At 39.4% G+C, this 23,101-nt stretch overlaps 1 protein-coding gene across 1 annotated transcript; it reads left to right on the forward strand.

Annotated features, from left to right (window-relative positions):
* Positions 1 to 1,995: 1,995 nt before the first annotated feature.
* Positions 1,996 to 21,643, forward strand: DHX36 (DEAH-box helicase 36). The gene is made up of 25 exons (XM_054834620.1): positions 1,996 to 2,230; positions 2,752 to 2,873; positions 3,624 to 3,825; positions 4,520 to 4,558; positions 5,295 to 5,465; positions 6,395 to 6,474; positions 7,481 to 7,555; positions 7,693 to 7,859; positions 8,439 to 8,520; positions 9,009 to 9,149; positions 10,362 to 10,464; positions 12,032 to 12,119; positions 13,005 to 13,060; positions 13,177 to 13,241; positions 13,720 to 13,863; positions 14,482 to 14,599; positions 15,135 to 15,233; positions 16,220 to 16,393; positions 16,689 to 16,775; positions 17,423 to 17,506; positions 17,611 to 17,710; positions 17,797 to 17,887; positions 18,871 to 18,991; positions 19,567 to 19,719; positions 20,694 to 21,643. The coding sequence occupies exons 1-25, from the start codon at positions 2,030 to 2,032 to the stop codon at positions 20,877 to 20,879; spliced, it is 2,949 nt and encodes a 982-aa protein (XP_054690595.1). The 5' UTR covers positions 1,996 to 2,029; the 3' UTR covers positions 20,880 to 21,643.
* The last annotated feature ends 1,458 nt before the right edge of the window (positions 21,644 to 23,101 follow it).

Below are 23,101 nucleotides of genomic sequence, written 5' to 3' on the forward strand. Positions count from 1 at the left end.
AAATTACTGTTAGTTTATGTAGGATGACGAATGCAAGAAGTCGTGGAGTGTGCTTCCCTAGTCTGCCTTAAGCCGCAGATGCAGGATGAGAAGAGGAGAAGAAAGAAGTACATTTCCTCTTAGATTTCTCATTTCTCTCCCACACTCCTTCCTGTAATTTGCCTTTCAGATGATCTTCCTCAGTATCCTCCAGTCCCTGCACTCTCTGTTCTCGGTCCCCTCCTTTTCCCTCTTTTCTCTGGGTAACCTCACCCAAAGTTCAGCTACTCGCTGTGCTGATGACTCAGAGATCTCGCTCTCTACGCCTTACTTGTCTCTTTATGCAAATTAAAATCCGAGCAGCTCTGAGATTTCCTCGTACCCGAAACTGGGTATAGGTAAAAAAAAGACCACACGCTGTTTCTTGCACAAACCCTCCCGTGAAAGACCGTGGCATGACGCCGTGCTATTTTGTAGAGGTATGGATGTGCTCTGGGTGAGCTGGTAGGTCTGTACAGGACACTGCGGTGCTCCGCGGATCTGGTCCCCGCCGCGGTGCAGCTTCGTCCTTGGAGGGACAGGCCCTGTCAGCCATCTGCCACGATTGCTAATAAGAGCTCCAGTGGCTGCCTTGTCGTTCACGTCCATCTCCTGAGGTGTCTGTGAGTAAAAGGCTGCAGATGTATGCTATGGCGAGGCCATACATTGCGGTTCACATGTTCAAGGCCATGGAAATAAGCATTTCCTTAAGCGTGGAAAAGGATAAGCCTAGCAGCAAGACGCTGGCTAGCTGGATGCATAAAGCATTCTGTGAGGGGAAAGGAAAGAAAGTACAGATCTTTAACTCAAGCACCTAGTTCTTGTTTCTTTACGTAGCCAGCCGCTGGGAGTTGTTGGACTAACTGTAGGTAAACAGTAGGCAGAGAGAAAAATAATGGTTTCCTTTGAAAGAAGCTGAGGGAACTGGGGTGGTTCAGTCTGGAGAAGAGGAGGCTGAGGGGAGACCTTACTGCTCTCTGCAACTACCTGAAAGGAAACTGTGGCCAGGTGGGGGTCAGTCTCTTCTCCCAAGTATCAAGTGATAGGACAAGAGGAAACGGCCTCAAGTTGTGCCAGGGGAGGTTTAGGTTGGAGATGAGGAGAAATGTCTTTCCCCAAAGGGTTGTCAACCCCTGGAACAGGCTGCCCAGGGAAGCGGTGGAGTCCCCATCCCTGGAGGGATTTAACAGACACGTAGATGTGGTGCTTGGGGACATGGGTTAGTGGTGGGCTTGGCAGTGCTGGGGTAACGGTTGGGCTTGATGATCCTAAAGGGCTTTTCCAACCTAAATGATTCTATGATTCTATATTCTAAGCAGTCCTTTACCTGAAAGAAGTTTGAAAACCAGCACATAACATTCTGTTTCAGAGAACTGAATGCTAGTAATTTTTAAACGATTGTAAATCATGACAGCAAAGAAGAAAAGGCAAAAGAATATGTAAAGAAATTAGACTGAAGAAGCATTTATAGCTGCACAATGGTATTCAAAAAACAAAAAAGAACATTAATTAACTGTTGAAAGAGTAATAATTCTGTGAATAATTTTATCTAATTTAAGAGATTTAACACTCCAGAGAACTTGAACAAAGTATACCACGTACAGCAGTGATCAGCCAGCAGACCCAGAACTGGTACCTGTTCAAATACGTAAATTCTATTTTAAAAAGAGCCAGTGACAGTCGTCAGGGACACAGAAGGGAATAACCCCCATCTGATGATGGAGACCAACATTTAATGTGTCCTTAAAATCTTATCTGTAGCCGCAGGAAGGGAAATCAAAACGTAGATCTGTAGATTGAAGTAAGAAGCGATACTCGTGCAAGATGAGCTGCAGTGACGTACTGCGGTGAACAGATTGCCTCATGCGGTGGCGCGGCTGGAGCCGGGGGACTCGAACCGGCGGCCTCCGCTGAGGCGGGCGGGGCGTGATGGCGCGGGGCGGGGCGGCGGGCGGAAGTGAGGCAGCGGATGAGGCGGGCGGCGGTAGCGGGTGCCGGCTGCCGGGCGGCCATGAGCTACGAGCACCGCCGGGACTGGGGCCGGGGCCGCGGCGGCGATGGCGGGTCTTCCTCCGCCGCTTCCTCCGCGGGGGGACACGGGGGCCGCGGCGGCGGCCGGGGGCGCCACCCCAGCCACCTCAAGGGCCGCGAGATCGGGCTGTGGTACGCGCGGAAGCAGGGCCAGAAGAGCAAGGAGACGGACCGGCAGCAGGTGAGGGGCTCTGCCCCGCCGGGCCTCTTCGTGGGCAGGGCCGCCGGCTGGGGCCCGCGCTCTGCCGCCCGAGGCGTCCCGTCCCGCTCCCTGAAAGAGCGGGGAGGGAAGGACTGCGGCGGCCGGGAACTGGCGAGGAAAGTGTCCGGCCTGGTCGGTCCCCGCAGCGGGGAGAACACGGCGGTGGGGTGGGCAGCAGCTCGGCTGGGCGGGGGGGCGTCGGGGGGAACCGCCTGTAGCGGCGCGGGTCGGGGCAGCGGCGCCTCCACAGGGCTCGGGCCCGGCCCGCTCCGCTCCCCTGCCCGCCTCCGGCCCTGGGCCCTGGCTGGGCGCTGCCCGGCACGATGCGACGGTGCCTTCGGCTCTGCGCGTGGAAGTTACTGCTAGGGAGAAGCTTAAACGGAAGTTTCAGATGATGCCAGAGAGCCGCACTGGTTTGATACTTAAGTGTTAATAATGTAATAGCTGTAGATATGCTGAGTACGTGGTGATGAAAATTGTACTTTTATTTTTTAAACTAGAGAGCTGTTGTGCATATGGATGAACGCAGGGAAGAGCAAATTGTGCAGCTGTTGAATACTGTCCAAACTAAAAATGAAAAAGAGCAAGAGGCCATGTCCTGGTGGTCTGGGGATGAAGAAGGGTAAGGAGAAACAATTATTAATGCTTTTATTTACTCTGAATTTAACAAACTTCCCACAAACTGGCAGGAAGGTATATCAGAAGAGATTTACGTTTAGTGAGTGAATTAAGTTAACAAAAATACTCATTTTTTTCCACATGTATTGTCATACTGAAGCAATTGTAACTTGCTATAAAACTCTCTTCCGGATTATTGTTGAGCTTAGAGTGTTCAATTTTTACTTAAAATCATAATGTCCTGTGATTGATCTCCTACTAGAGTGGATACATGGAATTTTTAAGCTCCATGACCTCTTCCAGTGGTGGCATTTGACTTCATTTTCAGTTATTGTGCAATCTTGGGATGTTTTTTTGGCCTCTGTGAAATAGGGTCTGTTCTTCATGCTTAAAGGATTTTAAATAATAGCAGGGAAGCGAGCAGCCAGGTGTGTGGCTCGGAGTCCACTGAAATGAGGTGTTTGGGTGAATGATCCAGTTACAGGGCAGTGGTTCTCTGGACATGTTTTGTTGCTTTGTTAGCTTCGTTTGATGCAAAAGAACACGTCACATTTCTAGATACTGATGGAAAATTTGTGGCGGCTGGTAATTTTCAGACTTGGATTGTTGTAATGGCATACACCATGTTCTTTTTGGCTGATGGTTGAGTAACTTGCAGATGTGATGTCTCAAAAACAGACTTAAAGTTTGCCTTGAATGGTCCAAGCACATCTTGAATGATCTTGGAAGTTTCTGTCCTCTGCACTTATTTCAGACCTACTCCGGAACAGCCTGCAAAAGTGAAACCAGATGTTGAAAAAGCTCCTGTAAGACAGAGACCAGTCTTGGAAAAAACATGTCTTGATCGGGATGTGGAATATCTCTTTGAAAAAAATGAGCAGGATAATGATTTAGATGAGCAACTCAAAGAAGACTTAAGGAAGAAGAAATCTGATCCTAGATATATTGAAATGCAGGTACTTTTCCATCGGTTAAGTGGAAAGCTTTTAATTTTACTTTTTTGTAAATTAAACTAACCAGAAAACATAAGTACTTGTGATGTATTTATTAGGAAGTTGTCATGATGTTACTTTGGTTAAAAATTACCTTCAGAGTTTACAAAATGCATGCCTGTCAATAGGACAGTGATTAAAAAACAGACTTTCCGTGACAATTTCTGATTGCATAAAATCTAAAATTTGAAGTGTACTTGTTGTTTAGTTGGGTGGAGTTTTTGTTTGTTTTTTAACAGATTGTATCCCTGCATTTACATCTAAAACTGAGAGCACAGAAATGGACTCTGACAGAATTGCCTCTTAAAAACGTAGTTTATGTTGTTGTAATAGCCATATCTAAAGTTGTCAAACAAAACAGTCTTACCGTGAGGAGGTGGCTCTCCCTTTGATGCAAGGCCCTAGTCTTGCAGCTGTATATATGCACCTCTTTGTGTACTGAACTGTGGGTTTCAAATAATTTTGCTAAATTTAATGAAGCTGAAAACATGCATGGAATGAAACTAATTTCTAGTGGGCCTCTGTTTATATAAGTATTAGCTGAACAGTTTGTCATGTTATTTCACAGTTTAGCCTAGAACACAGATGAAACCTGTTATATTATGTCGGTGTTGAAAAGGTGTTTATAGATATGTACTGCTATTTTCTTTTTCCCCAGAGATTCCGAGAGAAACTCCCTTCATATGGGATGAGACAGGTAAATGTGTGTTTAATTTGAAAGAATATGTGTGGTAAAATAGAAAACAGTTGTGTAACTGGGACTGACAGGAAACCTTTGTTGCCTTTTATGAAGGTGCAGAAGCCTCCCCAGTTCTGATACTGGATTTGATTTCTTTCCAGAGAGTAGCTGAGGTTCACTGCTTCATGATGTGTGTGAAGCTACTCTGGGGCTATATACAGTTCTATCAGTAGGGGCAGCATTATGCATGGTAATGGTATTGAGTGCTAGGTACATTTAAGTACTTTCTTTTTTTTTTTGAAGTATAGATCTTTTCTTCTTTCTCTACCAGTTAAACTTCTAGAATGTTCCTAGTTACTTGAGTTTTGTATAGAGTAATTACCACTATGTAAACTGTCATACCTTCTTTTTCATATATATATATATATATGTATATATAAGAAATTGTGGCCATTTGAACATTTGCCCAATTTAGAATTTAATATAATACCAGTTAAACCTTTTTTTTAAATCACATGGCTGTACTGCTGGCTGTTGCTGCCATCAGTTTCCCAGCCAAATGTCAGTGATAGTATGGGTTGTTATTAATTGGTGTTAATTCTTCATTTGATGTTGCCTATGCGAAACAGAAATTGAGTATTCGGTTATGTTTTCTTTTGCAGGTTCAATGAATGATTAGTGAGCTTCCTTTCTAAAGTGAACATATTGTTTTGAACAATAATACAATAAATATTTTCTCTTTGTTTGGAAACAGGAACTTGTAAACCTTATAAACAATAATAGAGTAACTGTGATAAGTGGTGAAACTGGTTGTGGAAAGACAACCCAAGTTACACAGTTTATCTTGGATGATTACATAGAGCGAGGGAAAGGGTCTACATGCAGGATTGTTTGTACTCAGCCTAGGAGGATCAGTGCTATCTCGGTAAGTGCCATTTTGACAAACTAAGTAACTTATTTCTTGTGATTTTTTTTTAATATTTTTTTTTTCCTCTCAATAAATCTGAGGAAAAATTACTGCTTTACTCAGAATCATTGAATGAAAATGTATTTCTTACTGAGCCTATGATCCATGGGCAAGCTTATGATCTGACTGTACCATCTGCTGCATTATTTGAAGTTAAGATCTGAAAAAAATTCCAAATGACCAGATAGGTACTGTGTACCTCTCGTAGTAGAAACTGCTCTGCCATCACATCTATGACTCGTACTAAATTTAAAGCACAAGATAAGCATTCAGCCTATGGTGGACAGTGAAGATGGCTTTTTGTGTGTTCGTTTTCAATCATCTTACGTTCTATTGCAAATAACAATTTTGTTAATATACACTAACGTGATATAAGTTTTGGTTGTTAATAGAGCACCGGCACTGCAAGCCTCATTCTTCCCTGAATTTAATCCTGGTTTATATCTGTAACTTTAATGGATTTGAGCAGTGCTAATGTGAGTTAAGGTAAACACTGATGTTGTGTCAGGCCCTTTAGAGGTATATTGACGAATAAGAAAGAATTTGGCTTTTAAGTGCACAGTAATTACTCTTCTTGATAGTTAAGTGTCAAATGATTATAGAACCTTACTTCCTACGAGGACAAGCTCGCCCTGCTGAATGGGTGAGTGTATTGCTAATGCCTGAAAGGTCATGTTCCTTTCAGATGTGCCCTGTTCTTGGGTTGCTGACAGGAAACACTCCTCAATGGAGGAGAAAAAGTGGTTTTCAGGGTGTGTGTTTGTTGTTTACATATAACATCTTGGTTCTAGGTATTTTCTGCTGATGAGTAGCTAAACCATAGGTCAGTCTTGTGGGATTTTTAAAAAAATTTCTTTAATGCACTGTTTTGACTTTATTTTTCTAAGGTGGCTGAGAGAGTTGCTGCTGAAAGGGCAGAAGCATGTGGTAATGGCAAGAGTACTGGATACCAAATTCGTCTACAGAGGTGAGAGAGGCTCCCTTGGCACTTTTTGTGCTTTCATGTAAAATGGTATTGATTGTTATTTAAGCAAGAAAATTTGAGATGTAGCTCTTAACATAAATAGCTGCTTTCATTCTGAAATTTTCTCCAAAAGAAATTCCTGTGAATAGCTGGTGTAGGGAATGAGGTTTCTGAAACTTAGCAAAAAGTTTGAGTGTGATTATTGTATTTTATGCAACATGTAACAGTGGCTAGCACCAAGTCGTACTTGGTCTAGTAAGGCCTTTTTTTTTTTCAGCTCTTCTAAAAGGCCTTGCTATAGATGTGAAACTGATGTCCCTAACCCATGAATTTCAAGGGAAAATGGAAATGCTAAAGGAGAGAATACTATAAGCTGTCTTTCTGGGGAAAATTATATATTGGCTACACTTATCTATTGAGTAATCCCACTGGGATCAGGTAATAAGGTTAGGTGCATTGGCAAGAGTTCATAGACCTAGTGCCAGAGAGCAGAAGCTATTACATTTGGAGTCATCTATAATTTAAAAAAAATATCTGAAACGTTACCAGCAAATAACGGAATCTCAATTATTGTCGAGGAAAAACTTCTGTTGAGAGATGACAGCTTAGTCCTTTCAGAGTTTTAATTTGAGTTTATAGAATCTCATTTATATTTCTTCTTTACTATTTAATCAAGAATGTTACACTGCTGTACAGTTAGCTGTCATCTGTGCTGAGCTTAGATAGCTGCAAGAATTTGGGGTCAGCAGATCAATGTGCAAATGATGAGAAATGATGTCTGGGAAGTCAGGGCTTCTGTCAGATTAGAAGTAGTTCATTCCCATCAACAGAGATGCTGCGACTGTGGCCTAATTCCCTGTTCCTCCAATTGAATTCTAAGTGAGCAAGTGAGAGAATGAGGCATACTTCATAATGTCTGTAATGACTATCTGTGTTTTGATTTCAAGCTTTTAAAGTACTTTGTAAAATACAGAAGAGAACTGAGGAATTTTTAATGTATCTCTTTCAGTCGGTTGCCAAGGAAACAAGGTTCAATTTTATACTGTACTACAGGAATTGTCCTACAGTGGCTCCAGTCAGATAAGTAAGTTTTCCTATGTAATAAGAAACTGAATGCAGTTATGAAATTACTTGACTACTGAGCTGTTTCTAGCAATCTAGGCTCTCTTTTTTTAATTTTGCTAAAAAGGAAATGTTTAACTTCCTGCTCTTCTATTTTAGGCACTTGTCCAGCATTAGTCATGTAGTTCTTGATGAAATTCACGAAAGAAATCTTCAGTCGGATGTTTTAATGAGCATTATTAAAGATCTTTTGAATATCCGTTTGGATCTGAAAGTAATACTGATGAGTGCTACTTTAAATGCAGAGAAGTTTTCAGAGTATTTTGGTAGGTGAAATGCTTCCTATGAATGTTCCTCTTCAGTAATTTAGGTTTGTACAGTATAATGCAGTTCTCAAATTTTAGGATTGGTTTTTATCAAAAGAGGTAATGAGTTCAATTTTACAAATAGTTGCCAGCTGCTGGAGATGTTTATTCCCTTAGTTTTATCTCATCATGAGCATGTGTTGCTTCTGGATTTGCTTTTCAGATGTATTGTGGAAACAGTATCTCTAGAGTGTTTTCATGTTAAATATTTACTAATATTTACCATATTTTAGAAGTCTTGGTGGGAGTGGGCAACCAGATTCAAGCCTTTAGTTTTTCAGGCTTCCAGCTTTATCATGTAGCTGGAACCAGATGAACGTGTGGGAGAACAATGTACGGCTTACTACCTACACTTTTTTTATTCAGCAACGTTATTTGCAATTAAATTTGGCATCTTCTGTGAGAATTTAAAAATAAACAGAAAAACGCTATAGACTTGGCAACTATGTTGCAAAAACAGTGAAGAATGTTTATTGCCTCTGTTATTACAGTACAGTATCTTATTTGCTGGTAAAAACTGAGTTATGCCTTCCTCAACAGATAATTGTCCCATGATTCACATACCTGGGTTCACTTTCCCCGTGGTGGAATATCTTCTTGAAGATGTAATTGAGAAGTTGAGGTAAGTGTAGCTTCTGAACACCGTTATAGAGAGTATTTTGGGAGTTTTTTGCTTGGTATGTCTTTTCAAAGATTCTCTTGGTATAAATAGCCTGTGGAAGAACTAGCTGTGTTTTTGAACAGAAAACTTTTCAAGGGAAGTTTAGTAGCTTTTACAGTAATTAAAAATGGCACACAGCTACCTGGAAATGTTGGCTTGAGGAGGAAAAAACCTTCTCTTGTCTTTTGGTGGTGAATTTTCAGGCTACTAAATCAAGCTAGTCTTTCTGTTTGTTCAGACTTTTTTTTTTTCCTACATGTTCTCATGCTTACTAGAGATGGTACCTGTTTTTATAAGTAAGATTTCTTTCAGAAATAAATTTAAGAATATTATTTACATGGTATAGCTATAGTGTGGCATATTGTCCATAGTTTGGAAAAGTACTATGCAGCTGGCTTACATTTTGAAACTAAAGTGATTTAAATTATGTTTGTTATTTAAATGTAAAGGTATACTCCAGAAAACACAGACCGTCGGCCACGGTGGAAGAAAGGCTTCATGCAAGGACATGTAAGCAGACCAGAAAAAGAAGAAAAAGAGGAAATCTACAGGGAACAATGGCCAGACTACTTAAGGCAGCTGCGGGGCAGGTTGTTCTCAAGTTACTCTTTTGTGTTAAGTTTTCAGGCACTTAACTGAGAATCATAAATTAGTGGTGTATTCTGTTCCTGTGCTTTTATTAACGATGTGATAGTTGCTATCCTGGAAAACAATAACGATGGAATTGCCAGTACAGTTGGCTGGTAACCCTTAAAGTGCTTTAGGGTTATCAGAGTTTGCTTCCTTTGCATGTGCAAACTGTAAGTTCTCTTACAGCTGTGGAGTTGCCTGCTGCTGATGTTGGTATTGTCCATTACAGTCTTCAACATAACGTTAGGCTTCTTGAGCTTTGGTCATTACTTCTGATGGATTCTCCCCTTCTTCAGTCCTCTTTCTTTGAGAGAGATCTCACAGTATTTTAGTGTCATAATCAGTGTAATACAAAATGTGCTGGTTTTAATAATAATAAAAAACCCCAAACCCACCACAATCTTTTCCTCAGAATATTTGAATATTCCTCTAGCATGGCTTAAAATCAAGCTAAATAATTTTGCCTCTTGAGCACCTGGTAGAGATTGTCCACTTGAAACACTCTTTTGTTTGCCAGCATTTGTCTGCTTTGGTCATCTCGGTAAGTTAATTACTTGGATTAGCTTGGGTGACTTATTCAAGAACAGCATCTTCCTGTTTTTCTCCTGAGTTATTTGTCCTCTGCATTTTGGGTGTCTCTATATGCTCAGCTTAGTAACAATCATGAATACAGGTGGCTCAGTTTTATCTCCCTTTTCTAAGGGCAGAGTCCTCAGTGCTGTATCTCTGTCTGACCCATCCTGTGCTCGGCTCATCCCATTTGTACTCCTCCTTCCCTTTCCCACCATGTCATTTGAACCAAGTGGCAGTTCTTTCCATAGTTTCAGCTTTCATGAAATCAAAGGCCCGAACAGATGGGATGCCTCCTGTACTCTCTGTCAGAGAGAGATCAATTGAAGGGTAAACTCAGATTGTGTAGGTCCATGAGGAGGAGAGAGATCATGTAAATGCTTCAAATGCAGTTCATCCATAACATGGTAATTCTTAAACTGATGATAATCACGCTAAACTAAATCTGAAGAGTGTGTTGGAGGTACAGTGACTGAACAGAGATAAATTGAGCACTAGTGGGTTGCACAGAGGTGTGATTGCAGAGCCTGATAACAGAAACATGAGCGTGTGACTTTGTATGTTAATCGGTTACCGACAGGAATGCTTTCAATGCCTGTTAGGTATTCAGCAAGTACTATAGATGCCTTGGAAATGATGGATGATGACAAGGTCGACCTTGACCTTATAGCAGCACTTATCAGACACATCGTTTTGGAAGAAGAGGTATGCTTCTGTCTCTTGTCATCACGTTTTAGTGATGTGACTGAATTGTCGTCAGTGGCTGTTGGGAATGTCAGAGCCAATAGTTACTTTGGCTTACCGTACAGATACAAAGAAGAAGAATATTTTGTTTTTCTCTTCTGAGAATTAATTAACAGCTTTAAATACCTAATTACTATTTAAGCCCTGAGTTTAGAATGTGGTTAATTCAGTGTTTATTGAAATGATGTGTAAAGGGGAGCACATATCTAAGCATTTTCTTGAATAGGGTTGTGGGTATTAATGAGCTGTGTACATAAGAAACTTGGAAATACATTGGGTATGCTCATTTATGGCCCCTTCTGACCAAGGGGAAAAAAAGAGCCTGAATTCTTTCACCGACAGTAGGGATTGTCCCATAAATAAAACGGGATAGATATCTGAAGGTTTGGGTGCCATTTTGATCAAGAATGCTGCATATTTTTTTTCCTTTTGGATAAGCTTTTAAATAAGCCTTCAAATTATTTATACACCTTAGTTATTTGATGGGGAGTAATATAATTAGAAATTAAAATTTAACTTTTAGTGCTTTCTGTAACTGTGTGTGTTTGTCAAAGGTAGTATTCTTTGTAGTGTGTAGTAAAAGTTACCATTTGTGAAATAGCTGTAGAAAAATGTCTGAAACCCCCTCTGGTGTACAGCTAAATCTCCATTCTTAATTCCTCAGCCATGGGAGGGAGGGGGCAAGAGCAATACCTAGAGTTGATGTTTGCTGCCCTGTACAGTTGGCTTTAATGTTTTTTCTGCCTCAGTAATCTAAATACGACTTAAGAAGCTGTGGAGACTGAATTTTTACACAGCCTAGCAGAAGTCTGGTCACATTTACCAAACACACAGCTAGGAGATGCTTCCAACTTTCAGCTTATCAAGCTTAGTAGTTAATGCAGCTGCATTAATGGTTATCCCCACATCTGCCTTACCTTACTATTTAGTAGTAACATCATCAGAGCACCGATATCAGAAGGATACTGTGCCTGAGGCAGTGACAAACAGAAGAATAACTTGTTACCATAGGTATAATGTATATAGATTGTCATAACCTGAAGTTATATATTTGTTCTGTGGAAGAGCTGACACCTTGGCTGATTCCTTAAAGAGAATTTTTATTATTAAAATTTATTATTAAAAATACCAAATAATTTAATATTTCAGTTGATAAATCATTTAAGCTGTGGGTAATGAGGATGAGTTGCTGTTTCATATTTTGTTCTTCCTGTGTCAAAAATTATACATTAGTTTCTCTCTGTTTTATTTGCAGCTCAAATTCTTCTAGTGTTGACATGGCAGTGTTTAAAACACTGCAGGGGAAAAATATTTAAGATCTATCTTTTATTTATTATGTTCAGATAAATACATGTAGCTAACTCTTTTGTAGAAAACAATCTTAGAGACTTTGTTGCAAATTTGAGTCATTGAGGTTTCAAATATCCACTGTCCAAGATCTGTGTATTAGTGTGCAAGTAGCTGGTTCTTTGCATAGCAGGTAACTTACTCTAACCTCTTTCCCCTTTCCTCCCTCCTTTATGTATAGGATGGTGCAATTCTGGTGTTTCTTCCGGGCTGGGACAACATTAGCACTTTGCATGATCTCTTGATGTCACAAGTCATGTTTAAGTCAGGTAAAACCAAAATTTTACATGGGAATTCTAGCAGTAGCATTAGTGGCAAAGTCTTAATTTTTGCATGTGATTTGCTGGTATTGCACTGGATTTTTTGTCTTCCTCTTTATTCTTTTGTCTCTCCTCTCAAAACGATTACAATGTGTTCAGCATTTTTTGCATTTCTGTGGTATCTTTCATCTGCTAATGATAATAACTCATTTTCCTCAGTGTAGGAGTGAACAGTCTGAAAAAGAATCTCAGACCTATGTCTTTTTTTCTTCTGTCCTGTCTTGCAGCTATGATAACAGCCGTTCAAAGCTAAACTCGTTCTTCATTCTGGGTTCATTTCCTCTTTTTTTGATTCTTCAGCAGCTTCTGTCTACTGCTTTGCTGATAGTTCTTTTAAATCCTGTTTATTCCTGGGACACTAAAATACTCCGTGCCTAGCCGATACACTTCAATTTGTCCTGTTTGTATAACTCATTTTTCATCTAACTCATCTAACTATGGTCTTAACTATTCAGATAGTTGTCTTACAGTGCATGTTGTATACATTTCATAGATAAAGAATTTCAATTTATTGAAAGATTGAGGAGATTGTCAGTTTCTTTAGTAAACTTGAGCAATTAAGTAATTTGAGAATTTGAAAATGAAATACAAATTACTATACATAACTTCATATATTTTCTTAAACTTGTTGTTATAGCATAATTAAAAAAACCAAACTTCCTTTATACCTTTTTACTTTAGAATTTGCCATTATGATACGTATACCTATGAATTCAGAATAAGAAACAGTAGACTTCCATGCAGCATATTTTCTCTACTCTGCATACTTGATTTTCCTGTAAAATTAAAGTTTCTGTGCTTACCCCATATCTTTTACTGATTTTTCATTTTCAGATAGGTTTATTATCATACCTTTACATTCATTGATGCCTACTGTTAACCAGACTCAGGTATGCTTTTCTTTTGTTGTTATGAAATAAAATAACATTTCACAACTGCAAAAAAAAAATAATTAAGCATATGTTTGGTTTTGGCAAACATATAAATTGGCCATGGATAATTACAGGTTTTTAAGAAGACCCCGCCAGGAGTAAGGAAAATCGTGATTGCTACCAACATTGCAGAGACTAGGTAAATAGCTAGCTATACAGACCAAAAAAAACTATATGTTTAACAAAATAAACCTGTGGTAAAGTATAAACCTGTTTAATGTTTCCAAAAATAATGTTTTTGTATTTGTACCATTCATTTATAACACTTTATCTTTAGAAATGTTTATAGACTGAACAGGAGTTTTCCTTTGATTGTTTTAAACAATTAAAACAGGGATGATACTATAATGATTCGCCTTTGTTGTACATGATAGATCTGAGCTGCCTATCCTGTCTTCAGACTTTATAACCCCAGGTGGTGACTTTTACCAGACCTAGGAGAATAAATCAAGCCTGCTCTTGAGCTGCTTTCTCAATGAAATTCCAACACAGATTTTTTTTTTTTTTTTAATTGTTGGCTCACAGTTTGGGAGGGATAGAGAGAGGCTAAACTCCTTTAAAATCCTAGGTTAAGCTTGCAGAGATGAAGTTGCATTTTTTTCTCTCTTTTTAAACAGCATTACAATAGATGATGTCGTGTTCGTTATAGACGGTGGAAAAATAAAGGAAACTCACTTTGACACACAGAACAACATTAGCACAATGGCAGCAGAGTGGGTTAGTAAAGCTAATGCCAAGCAGAGGAAAGGTCGAGCAGGAAGGTAAGAATAATGGGGATAGTTAGAAAAGTTTTGTGCCGCTAAGTTTCCATCAGTTTTGGAGCACGTGCTGCTGAACATACTACTTTGTTGTTCACATGTTCAGCAGCAGATGCTGGCACAACTGTATCTTGTTCTTCGGGAAAGAATGGGATCTTTGTCTTCCTGGGACACTGACAGCTTGTGTGCATTTAAGTCATGAGTTTCCGTCGTCATATAATGATAAGTCCTGCATTTTTTAAATTATTTGTTGTTAATGTTTGCCTTCACACCTGATTTATAAAGCTCTGATACATTAAACTGAAAATTGCCTGCAAATTAATATCTCTTTTTGAAATGTGTCTCCCTCTTGAAATACCTTGTGGAATATTTTCTCTCTTGTTCAGACTTTGGGTTCTTCTCTGGTCTCCTCATTACTCCTTTTGAGTAGGTGCTAGGAGGCTGCTGTGCTCTGCATGCCTTTTGTTTCAGGAAGCTGAAACGGCTTTTACAACTGAATATGCTTCAGTTCTAATTCTCTGTGGTGGTTTGGAAAGCTGTTTATAAACACACACAGTCCTGATGTCACAGTGTCGGGGGGGGGGGGGGGGGAAATACAATTGTTTATTTACATAATTCCAGAGTTCAGCCAGGCCACTGTTACCATCTATACAATGGACTACGTGCGAGCCTTCTAGATGATTATCAGTTACCAGAGATCTTGAGGACACCGTTGGAAGAACTCTGTTTACAAATCAAGGTAAACATATGAATCTTCAAACATTATTATATACTTTTCCATTGGAAAAAGAGATTGAGAGATTAAGTTAATGCAACTGTGAGCCTAGGGCTGTCTTCAAGTCAAAATTCTGTTACAGCTCTCTTTAATAATTGTAGCAACTTTTGCAAAATGCATACTTGTATCTAGATGCATCAAACCCAGGAAAAAAAGGATTGTCAAGTATAAATAACAGCTGAAGTCTATTGACCAAAATTTTACTAAAAAGTAGTTTTAGAACTGATGTGGGTTTCCTTTTTGGCAGTTTATATTGAATTCCTTTATGCATAAGGAATACCATGTGTGTACATACTGGATGAAGAACAGATCCTTATGTTTCAAATTTAATCAGTAATATATTTTTATTTTTGTCCTTAGTTCTTCATTAGTGAAATTCTAACTCGAGCTGTGAATTATTCACACTTTTTTTAATTAGTATGGATACTGCTTACTAATTTTAGATAGCCATCTTACCCCAATTGCTGTAGTTTTGTGTTTGTGGGTTTTTTTCTTTCAGATTCTAAAGCTTGGTGGAATTGCTTATTTTCTGAGCAAACTAATGGATCCACCCTCTCGTGATGCTGTAATGTTGGCCATAAATCATCTAATGGAGCTGGTAAAGTATTGCTTAATGTAGATGCAAGGAAAAATCTGTTCAGAACCATGTTACTGCGTTGTTTGTTATCAGACAGTTCTGATGGTAGAGGTCTGGATGTTTGCAAGCCCTTAACATATTTTATAGACCTCTTATATATCCTCACTGAACAGAGAAAATAATTCCACATAATAAATGGTGTTTATGGGCCGCATGGGGTAGTTCCTGAGAAACTTTCTGAATTACTCAAAATGTATACATGCACCTCGCATTAAGTTCCCTACAGATATTTATTTAACTTGCTGCTTCTGTATCATCCTGCTCATGGCTGCATCTGTCAAACCTTCCTATTCCAGGCAGATAAGTGAGAAGTTCAAGACACTTTTTCTGTGGGCAAATAAGGTGTATAGGAGGAGAAAGATCTTGTATGTCATTACCCCTTTGGATGCTGGGGAAGGAGAGATTAACAACACATTTCTACTACTTGCCCTGGTATTATTTGTACCAATCAGTTGCAGCAATAAATAGAAATATCTGATTTAAATGATGGGCAGTATTTAGGCTGATGGCATGACTCTATAGATGTTTAGATAAAATTTAGCTGTACATTTGGTGTTCTGTGACAATGCTGCATGGTAGCACAGGATGGAGTAAAGAAAAACAGAAGTGATATTGAGGATAAGATACAAGTTTAAAAAATAAGCTTGATCATGAGAATAGGAAGATAACTCAAGTGTTGATAATTCTTCATACTTTTGTCCAGAAAGACACTGAGCCCTAATAAACCACTTGGAACACAATTAAAGATGCTTCCCATTTTCTTGGCTCTAATTGAACATTTCTATTTTGTCATAACTTGCTTGATCACTTTCCTACTATCACATGTTACTACAGCTAGCGATTAGGCTTTCCTTTGTTCTCTAGGTATACTAGTGGCTATTTCACAGAAATCTTCCCCTCTTCAAATACTGTCTTTATTCTTTTTTTCCTTTTTTTCTTCCTGACAGAATGCTTTGGACAGGCAAGAAGAACTGACTCCACTAGGCGTCCATTTAGCACGATTGCCAGTTGAACCACACATTGGGAAAATGATCCTCTTTGGAGCTTTATTCTGCTGCTTGGATCCAGTACTAACAATTGCAGCTAGCCTCAGCTTCAAAGACCCTTTTGTCATTCCTCTGGTAAAGTTTCTGAGAGAGTTACACATAAGACTCTAAGAATCTCAGAAGGATACGGGGACTTACTGAGATGTTATCGTTTAAAAGCACTTTAATCTTATTTTCATGTTAATTGCATTTTTATTAGTAAAAGATTGCCTTCACATACATGAAAGTTAAAGCTACTTCCAGTATTCTGCAGGCAAAGACAATACTTCATAGTATGTAGCATACAAAATATCGCTGTTTATATGTAGCTTAATTAGGAAAAGAGAACTGTCGTGTCAGTCATGAATATTTTGTATGTTGTAATTATTAGGGCAAAGAGAAAGTAGCAGATGCAAGAAGAAAGGAACTGTCAAAGAACTCTAAAAGTGATCATCTAACTGTGGTGAATGCTTTCACGGTAGGCATGTTTTAATGTTTTTTTTCTTCTAAAATTTTAATTTGAGTAATATGGATTATTCTAAGGAAAAAAACTGGTCAGTTTATGCTTTGAAGTATTTCTTTCTTGGCTTCTACAGAAACATAAAACCAAATCAATTTTCACCCTTTTAGTGTTGAGGAGTCTTGTCTTCAGCTCAATAACCTTATTTCTTGTGGATAAGTCTATGAAAGAGACAAAACATAATGTTATAGTTACCTTGCTGAAGTCATTAATTCTTGTCCTTCTCTCCCCTACAAGAGGCTGAAGCTGACTTCAGAAGTGTTGGATATTTAGCTGTACGGTGTTGGGGCAAGAAGAAAAGGAAATAAATGGCCTGGAATACAGTTTCAACCCAGGACTGTTAATAGCAACAAATGAAGTTCTGGCAAACTTAGCTAGATTTCACTCCTCACCATAGAAAAAGGAAGTTTTTGACTGAAAATTTAAAGTTGTGTTTTGCTGCTCTGTGCTGCATATACATAATACAAAGACATCAAAGGATTTGCTTTCTCTCTTGTAGAGAAAACTGTAACTATATTGTTTATTGACCTCCCGTTTTTGCTGTCCTTAATTTTTTAGTAAGTGTTCACTTAAAACCATCTTTGAACTACTGTTTTAATTATTAGGGCTGGGAAGAGACTCGGCGTCGTGGTTTCAGAACTGAGAAAGACTATTGCTGGGAGTACTTCCTGTCTTCAAATACCCTCCAGGTAAGACCCTGATAGTTTCAAAGACAGGATCATGTCTGTGGGGAAAAAGGGAGAGGAGCCTTTTGGCACAGTGTCATTTTGGGACAACTGTTGTTGTTTCCTAGATGCTGCATAACATGAAAGGACAGTTTGCTGAGCATCTCCTCGCAGCTGGATTTGTGAATAGCAGAGACCCCAAGGATCCCAAATCGAATACCAACTCAGGCAAGCAGTGGAAGGAACTGGAAAATTTCTGATAGCCGCGCTCTCCATTTGCAGAACTGCGTTATTTACTTTGTTGTCTTCTACAGATAATGAGAAGTTGCTCAAAGCGGTCATCTGTGCTGGTTTATATCCAAAAGTTGCAAAGATCCGGCCAAGCTTCAGCAAAAAGAGAAAAATGTAAGGGTTTGGTTTAGCATTGATTTGCAGTTGAAACACTCTCCTTTCATATTGGCAATATTGAGCCCAGAAGTTACAGTCTGATTTATTACTACTTATATTATCAGACTATTTATTCTTAAGACAGAATGAAGAGTTGAACATTGGATTGATTTTTTTTTTCTGGGTGTGTAATGTCAAAACAGCAAGCTAGGAGCAATCATGCCTCTAATTAAATAAACAAGCGAAAAACCCCCAAGTGATTATTTCTATGAAAGGAGTAGGAATAGGTAGTCAAAATTCTACCTTAGATTGTGTAATTTAGACCTGTCTGTAGCTGACCCTGCCAGTCAGTTGATACTCCATTTTAAACAGTCCAGTGTGCTGGAGTCACCTAAAAGTTGTAAGTTTGCAACCCTGATGCAAGTCACTGTGTCGCTGTGTCTTTGCCACATGGTGGAGCTAGGTGTAAGCCCCCTGCCCGGGAAGGTTCTGGTTTATGATCCACTATACGAGGTTTGTTATGCTAACTGCTCTGCTGGAGAGGCTCTCCCACCCCTTTTCTGTTTCAAAACACTGAACTCCCATGTTCACTCGCTTAACGCTGAGCAAAGAATTTGGATGTGTGAGTTTTTCGTGTGGTTTTTCAAAAAGATTGTTTGGAACTTGGTTTATTTAACCAAAATCAGTAACTCAGAGTCCTTCATTTGGAAAAAAGAATGCCACTTACTTTTTCTACTTGTGAGAATGACAGGGTTTATTAAGGGGGTAAATTTGGCAAAGAATTCAGACTTTGTAATTGCAGAGAGAGATGTCTAAAAATTCGTATTGTAGATTCAGTTGTAATGTTTTGGGAAAGGGGTTAAAGTTTCTTTGACTGTCCTTGTACTTTCAGAGTTTAGAACACTAGTGGATAACCGGAGGGGTTTTTAACTTCGGACGTGATTGTGCTGAATTTCTCAAGATCTTATTTCAATCCTAAACTAAAACTTTTCTCTTTTAAGGGTGAAAGTTTGCACCAAGACAGATGGAACAGTCAATATTCATCCTAAATCAGTTAATGTGGAAGAAACAGACTTCCATTATAACTGGCTTGTGTACCATTTGAAGATGAGAACTAGCAGTGTATGTGAAGGTTTATATTTGTATAATTTATTTTTGTAGTCCGTTAATAAGATTGGATCAAGTTCAAAGGGGATGCGAACATTGCCTTTGTTCAAAGCCTTCCTGTCTTGGGTCATTTCTCTTACATGCCATCCGATTTTGTTCTTTGTGATACGAGTGGTATCACGAGTTCCACAAGTAACTAATCTGGTGGTTTGGTTGGTTGAGGGGTTTTTTTGATATTTTTGGGGGTTTTTTTTAAGGTTCTGGGAATGGCAGGTGTAATATTTTGTTTTATTATTAGTTTTCAATCCAGTATAGCACTTTAGAGTATGCTGAATTGGTTTTTTTCCCCTCTGATTGTTATGGAATAGTTGGTTCGATTTCACCACTTTGTGTAAAGGACTGCATTTGGGACTGGTTTTGCTCCTGTTTAATCCGATTCATGCAACTTTTCCAACTGAGTTGCTTCGGATGTGTCTTGCAAATTTGAGTGATTCTGAGTAATGATCTGGAATTCTGTCATGAGTTTCATTAAGGGTTACTGTATCACTTCGGGTTTTGAAGGGTCATTGGGCAATTTTGTCATCTTGCAGATTTACTTGTATGACTGTACAGAGGTCTCTCCATACTGTCTCTTGTTCTTCGGAGGAGATATATCCATTCAGAAGGATAAAGATCAGGATACCATCGCTGTGGATGAATGGATTGTTTTCCAGTCTCCAGCAAGAATAGCGCACTTAGTTAAGGTGACTATGTTAAATACTGTATATGGAAGACTTGGTGTAACACGGACTTTATTAGAGATTTCTGTGTTTGCTATTACTGTGTACCTACTGATTTATCACTACAGGGAGATGATAGTGTTTTAAATGTATTCCTAGTAAGCAGTTCAAATGCACAAAGTAAACAAAAGCAAACTACTGAAGGTGTGTTGATGAATGCAAGTTAAAATGCAGTAGTAAAAATAACATTCTGAACAGTCTGCATCACGTGGTACCTGGGAAGAAGTAAACAGTCATGTACTCCTTACGTTTGGCGTTAGGAGCAGGAATTCAGATATATTATTTTTATTGTTTCCAGTGTAATAGCTTGACTAAGGAGAATGAGGCTGTGTGCCTGTGAGGAATATGGCAGTGATCTTGTTCAGCTGGTGCAGCCTCTGCTGGAGAATTCATGGGATATTGAAAAACTGTAGAAGCTTCAGAGAAGAGTCATAGGGTGGATTTAAAGGATTTATAAATGTGTCTTACGGTGAGAGATTTGAAGAGCTTAATCTCTGTAGTTTTCCATAGCAGTAGCTGTAGGATGATTTGATCAGTCCATGAAATGTCCACAGGAATATAGAAACATGAGGATGGGGCTCGTCAGCTAGCACTAGTAAGGTCCAGTGGAAGGAGGACCTGAATAGAGCTCTGTTTAATACTAGATCCTAGAAATGGTATCTAACTAATTTTTTTAAACCCAAATATTTTTAATCCTGAAGTAGTCAGCTAAAGGATGTATAGGCTCTTAAAGGCATCACATCCAGACATGGTCATCTGTCAAGGTAAAACTGCTGCTTTTTGAGAAGCAGCTTTTGGTGCTGAAAATGTTGAAATGAATTGATAGGAAAACAGCAGGTGTAAAGATTAAGAGAACAGAGGGCCCAAAGGATTTGTTGTGTGTAGCTCTAATTGCTTTTTCTTTTTTTTTTTCCTTCATTCCAATAAACTCTTTGCAGAATTTAAGACGAGAACTCGATGATCTTCTACAAGAAAAAATAGAAAACCCACATCCCGTGGACTGGAATGATACTAAATCCAGGGATACAGCAGTACTGACAGCTATTATAGACTTAATCACAACACAGGAGAATGAAAGTGCCAGAAACTATGCTCCACGATTCCAGAGTGAACGCTATAGTTGACACACTTCCATCTGTATCGATAAAGCTGACATATTCACCTTTTTTGTTTTGTTTTTTTTATAGCATTTATTTAGCTAGAGGAAAAACTTTTTTAGGGTAAGCTGGTAATTCATACTGAAGAGCAGTTATTTCAAAATAGTTGTTGGTAATATCTGTATATGCATGGTATTCTGTGTTCGGTGTAGCTTTTTAAATAAGAGGAAATGCAATGCTAGCAGTGTTAGTTGATGTATGGTTCTTGTCCTGCTGTAGCTTTATTTTTATTATTTTTCTTTTACCCATCAGGTAACAAATAGATATTCAAAAAACCTGCTAAAATACTGCTTAATAATATTTAAACTGTTCTTGCTACTAGTAGAAACATCTCAAAAAAACTTTTTTTTTTAATTGTGGGTGGTGAGTAATTATACTTACTGTGTTATTCCAGCTGTGCAGCAGTCTTCTCACCAACACTTCCACAGAAGGTAATTATAGCTTAATTAAACTGAACTTGAAAACACTTGTTAAATTTGTACTGTGGGAGGAACCAATCTTCAGAAATACTCTCTTCTACCTTTCATCCCATTCAATTAATCTTTGTTCACTTTCTGTGCCCATCTGTCATCATCACTGACTGAAATTTCAGACTACAGGAAACATGGTTAGATAAAAGTCACGGTGGAATACACTTTAAAGTTTCATTGCATTCTAATTTTTCTTTTTTTTTTTAAAATGGTCCATGTATGGGTTATAGTATTACATTAAAAGTCTCTTCTTTAAAGTGTTATTTCATCTGTTCTTAGTTCTTAATGTTTTGAATGTCATTCTGTTTTGAATGCTTCCAGCTATGTCAGAACATTGAATAACAAGGCTTGTTTAGGATTTGAAGTAGGGCGACTTGTTTCAGAAATCCTGCTCGGATGAAGCTTGTGGAAGTGTGCCAGACCTGCTCGTTCCCTGATTGGGGATCAGGCTCTGTTCCCCACTGCTGTGAGGAGCTAAAACTGCGGATGGCAGGGAGATGTGCTGGCAGTTTAACTGGCAGCCCAGGTCCCTGCACTTTGCAGCTGGAACTATGGTCATTTGTAGGTTTATCCTCGAGGAACAAAGCCCTTATCCTGAAGAAAACAGAACTGGTCAGGTGAAACTGATTTTTTTTCATACAGAAATAAGTCTGAGTGACTTTGCACCCCTTGTTAATCCAGCGGGGGATGCCAAGCTCATTTCTATTACACAGCTGCAAAAAACCGTCTAGTTCAGCCTCCCTTCCCCTAATCAGGTTGTTGTTGTACCCCCAGGTGCTGAGGCTGGTGTTTCAAACAAGGAGAGAGGAGGAGGAGGACTGTCCTGGCCTGGGGGAGGTGGATGCAGGAGGCGGTTTAAGGAAGGGGGAGGAAAAAAGCTCCGGTGGCTCTGGGGGTGGTTCTGGAGGAGGAATTGGCAATAGTGCTGTTACTGGCAGGGTTGGATTAAAAGTCATGAAAAAAATAGAGGCTGGCAGGTGGTACCAGTCTTATTATCCTTGTTCTTTCTTTTTGCAGTGTTTAAAAGAAGGGATGGCTAACAGCACAGAGGGCAGAAAGAAATGGTAGCGATAGCAGAGCCTGGGTAAGCATAGCAGCGTCGGTTGAACAAATCCCAGAGAGACAACAGTTCTCTCAACCCCCTGTCCCTCTAGTTGTGGAGGACCAGGATCAGCCGGTGGCATTATGGCCACCCGCAGAAACGCGCAGCAAAGTGGTCGTGGGCTGGTACGGTCAGGTTTTTACTTATGAAGTAACCTGGCTACTGTGTCAATGATGGTGCTAGCTACGCTTTCCCAACTGCGCTTAAAGCCTGTAGCTTAACATACTTTTCTGCTTAACAAGTATCAGAAACCTCTGTGTTCTTCAGAGTTTGAAAATACCCTTTTTCCCAGTGTTAGGAATACTGGTTTTGGCTGGGGTAGAGTTAATGTTCGTCATAGTGTGTATAGTGCAGTTTTTGGATTTGTGATGTAAGCAGTGGTGATAGCACGGGGATGGTTGAGGTATTGCTGAGGAGTGCTTGCGCAGCTGGAGGCCTTTCTTGTTTCTTGCCACCCCACCAGCAAGGAGCTGGGGGGGCGCAGCTGACCCAAGGGATACTCCATACTGTATGACATCATGCTCAGCATATAAAGCTGGGGGACAAAGGAGGAAGGGGAGACATTCAGAGTCGTGGTGTTTGTCTTCCTGGGTCACCCTTAGCATGACGGAGCCTGG

This window comes from Grus americana, chromosome 9 (genome assembly GCF_028858705.1).
Source record: "Grus americana isolate bGruAme1 chromosome 9, bGruAme1.mat, whole genome shotgun sequence".
NCBI classification, from domain to species: Eukaryota; Metazoa; Chordata; class Aves; order Gruiformes; family Gruidae; genus Grus; species Grus americana.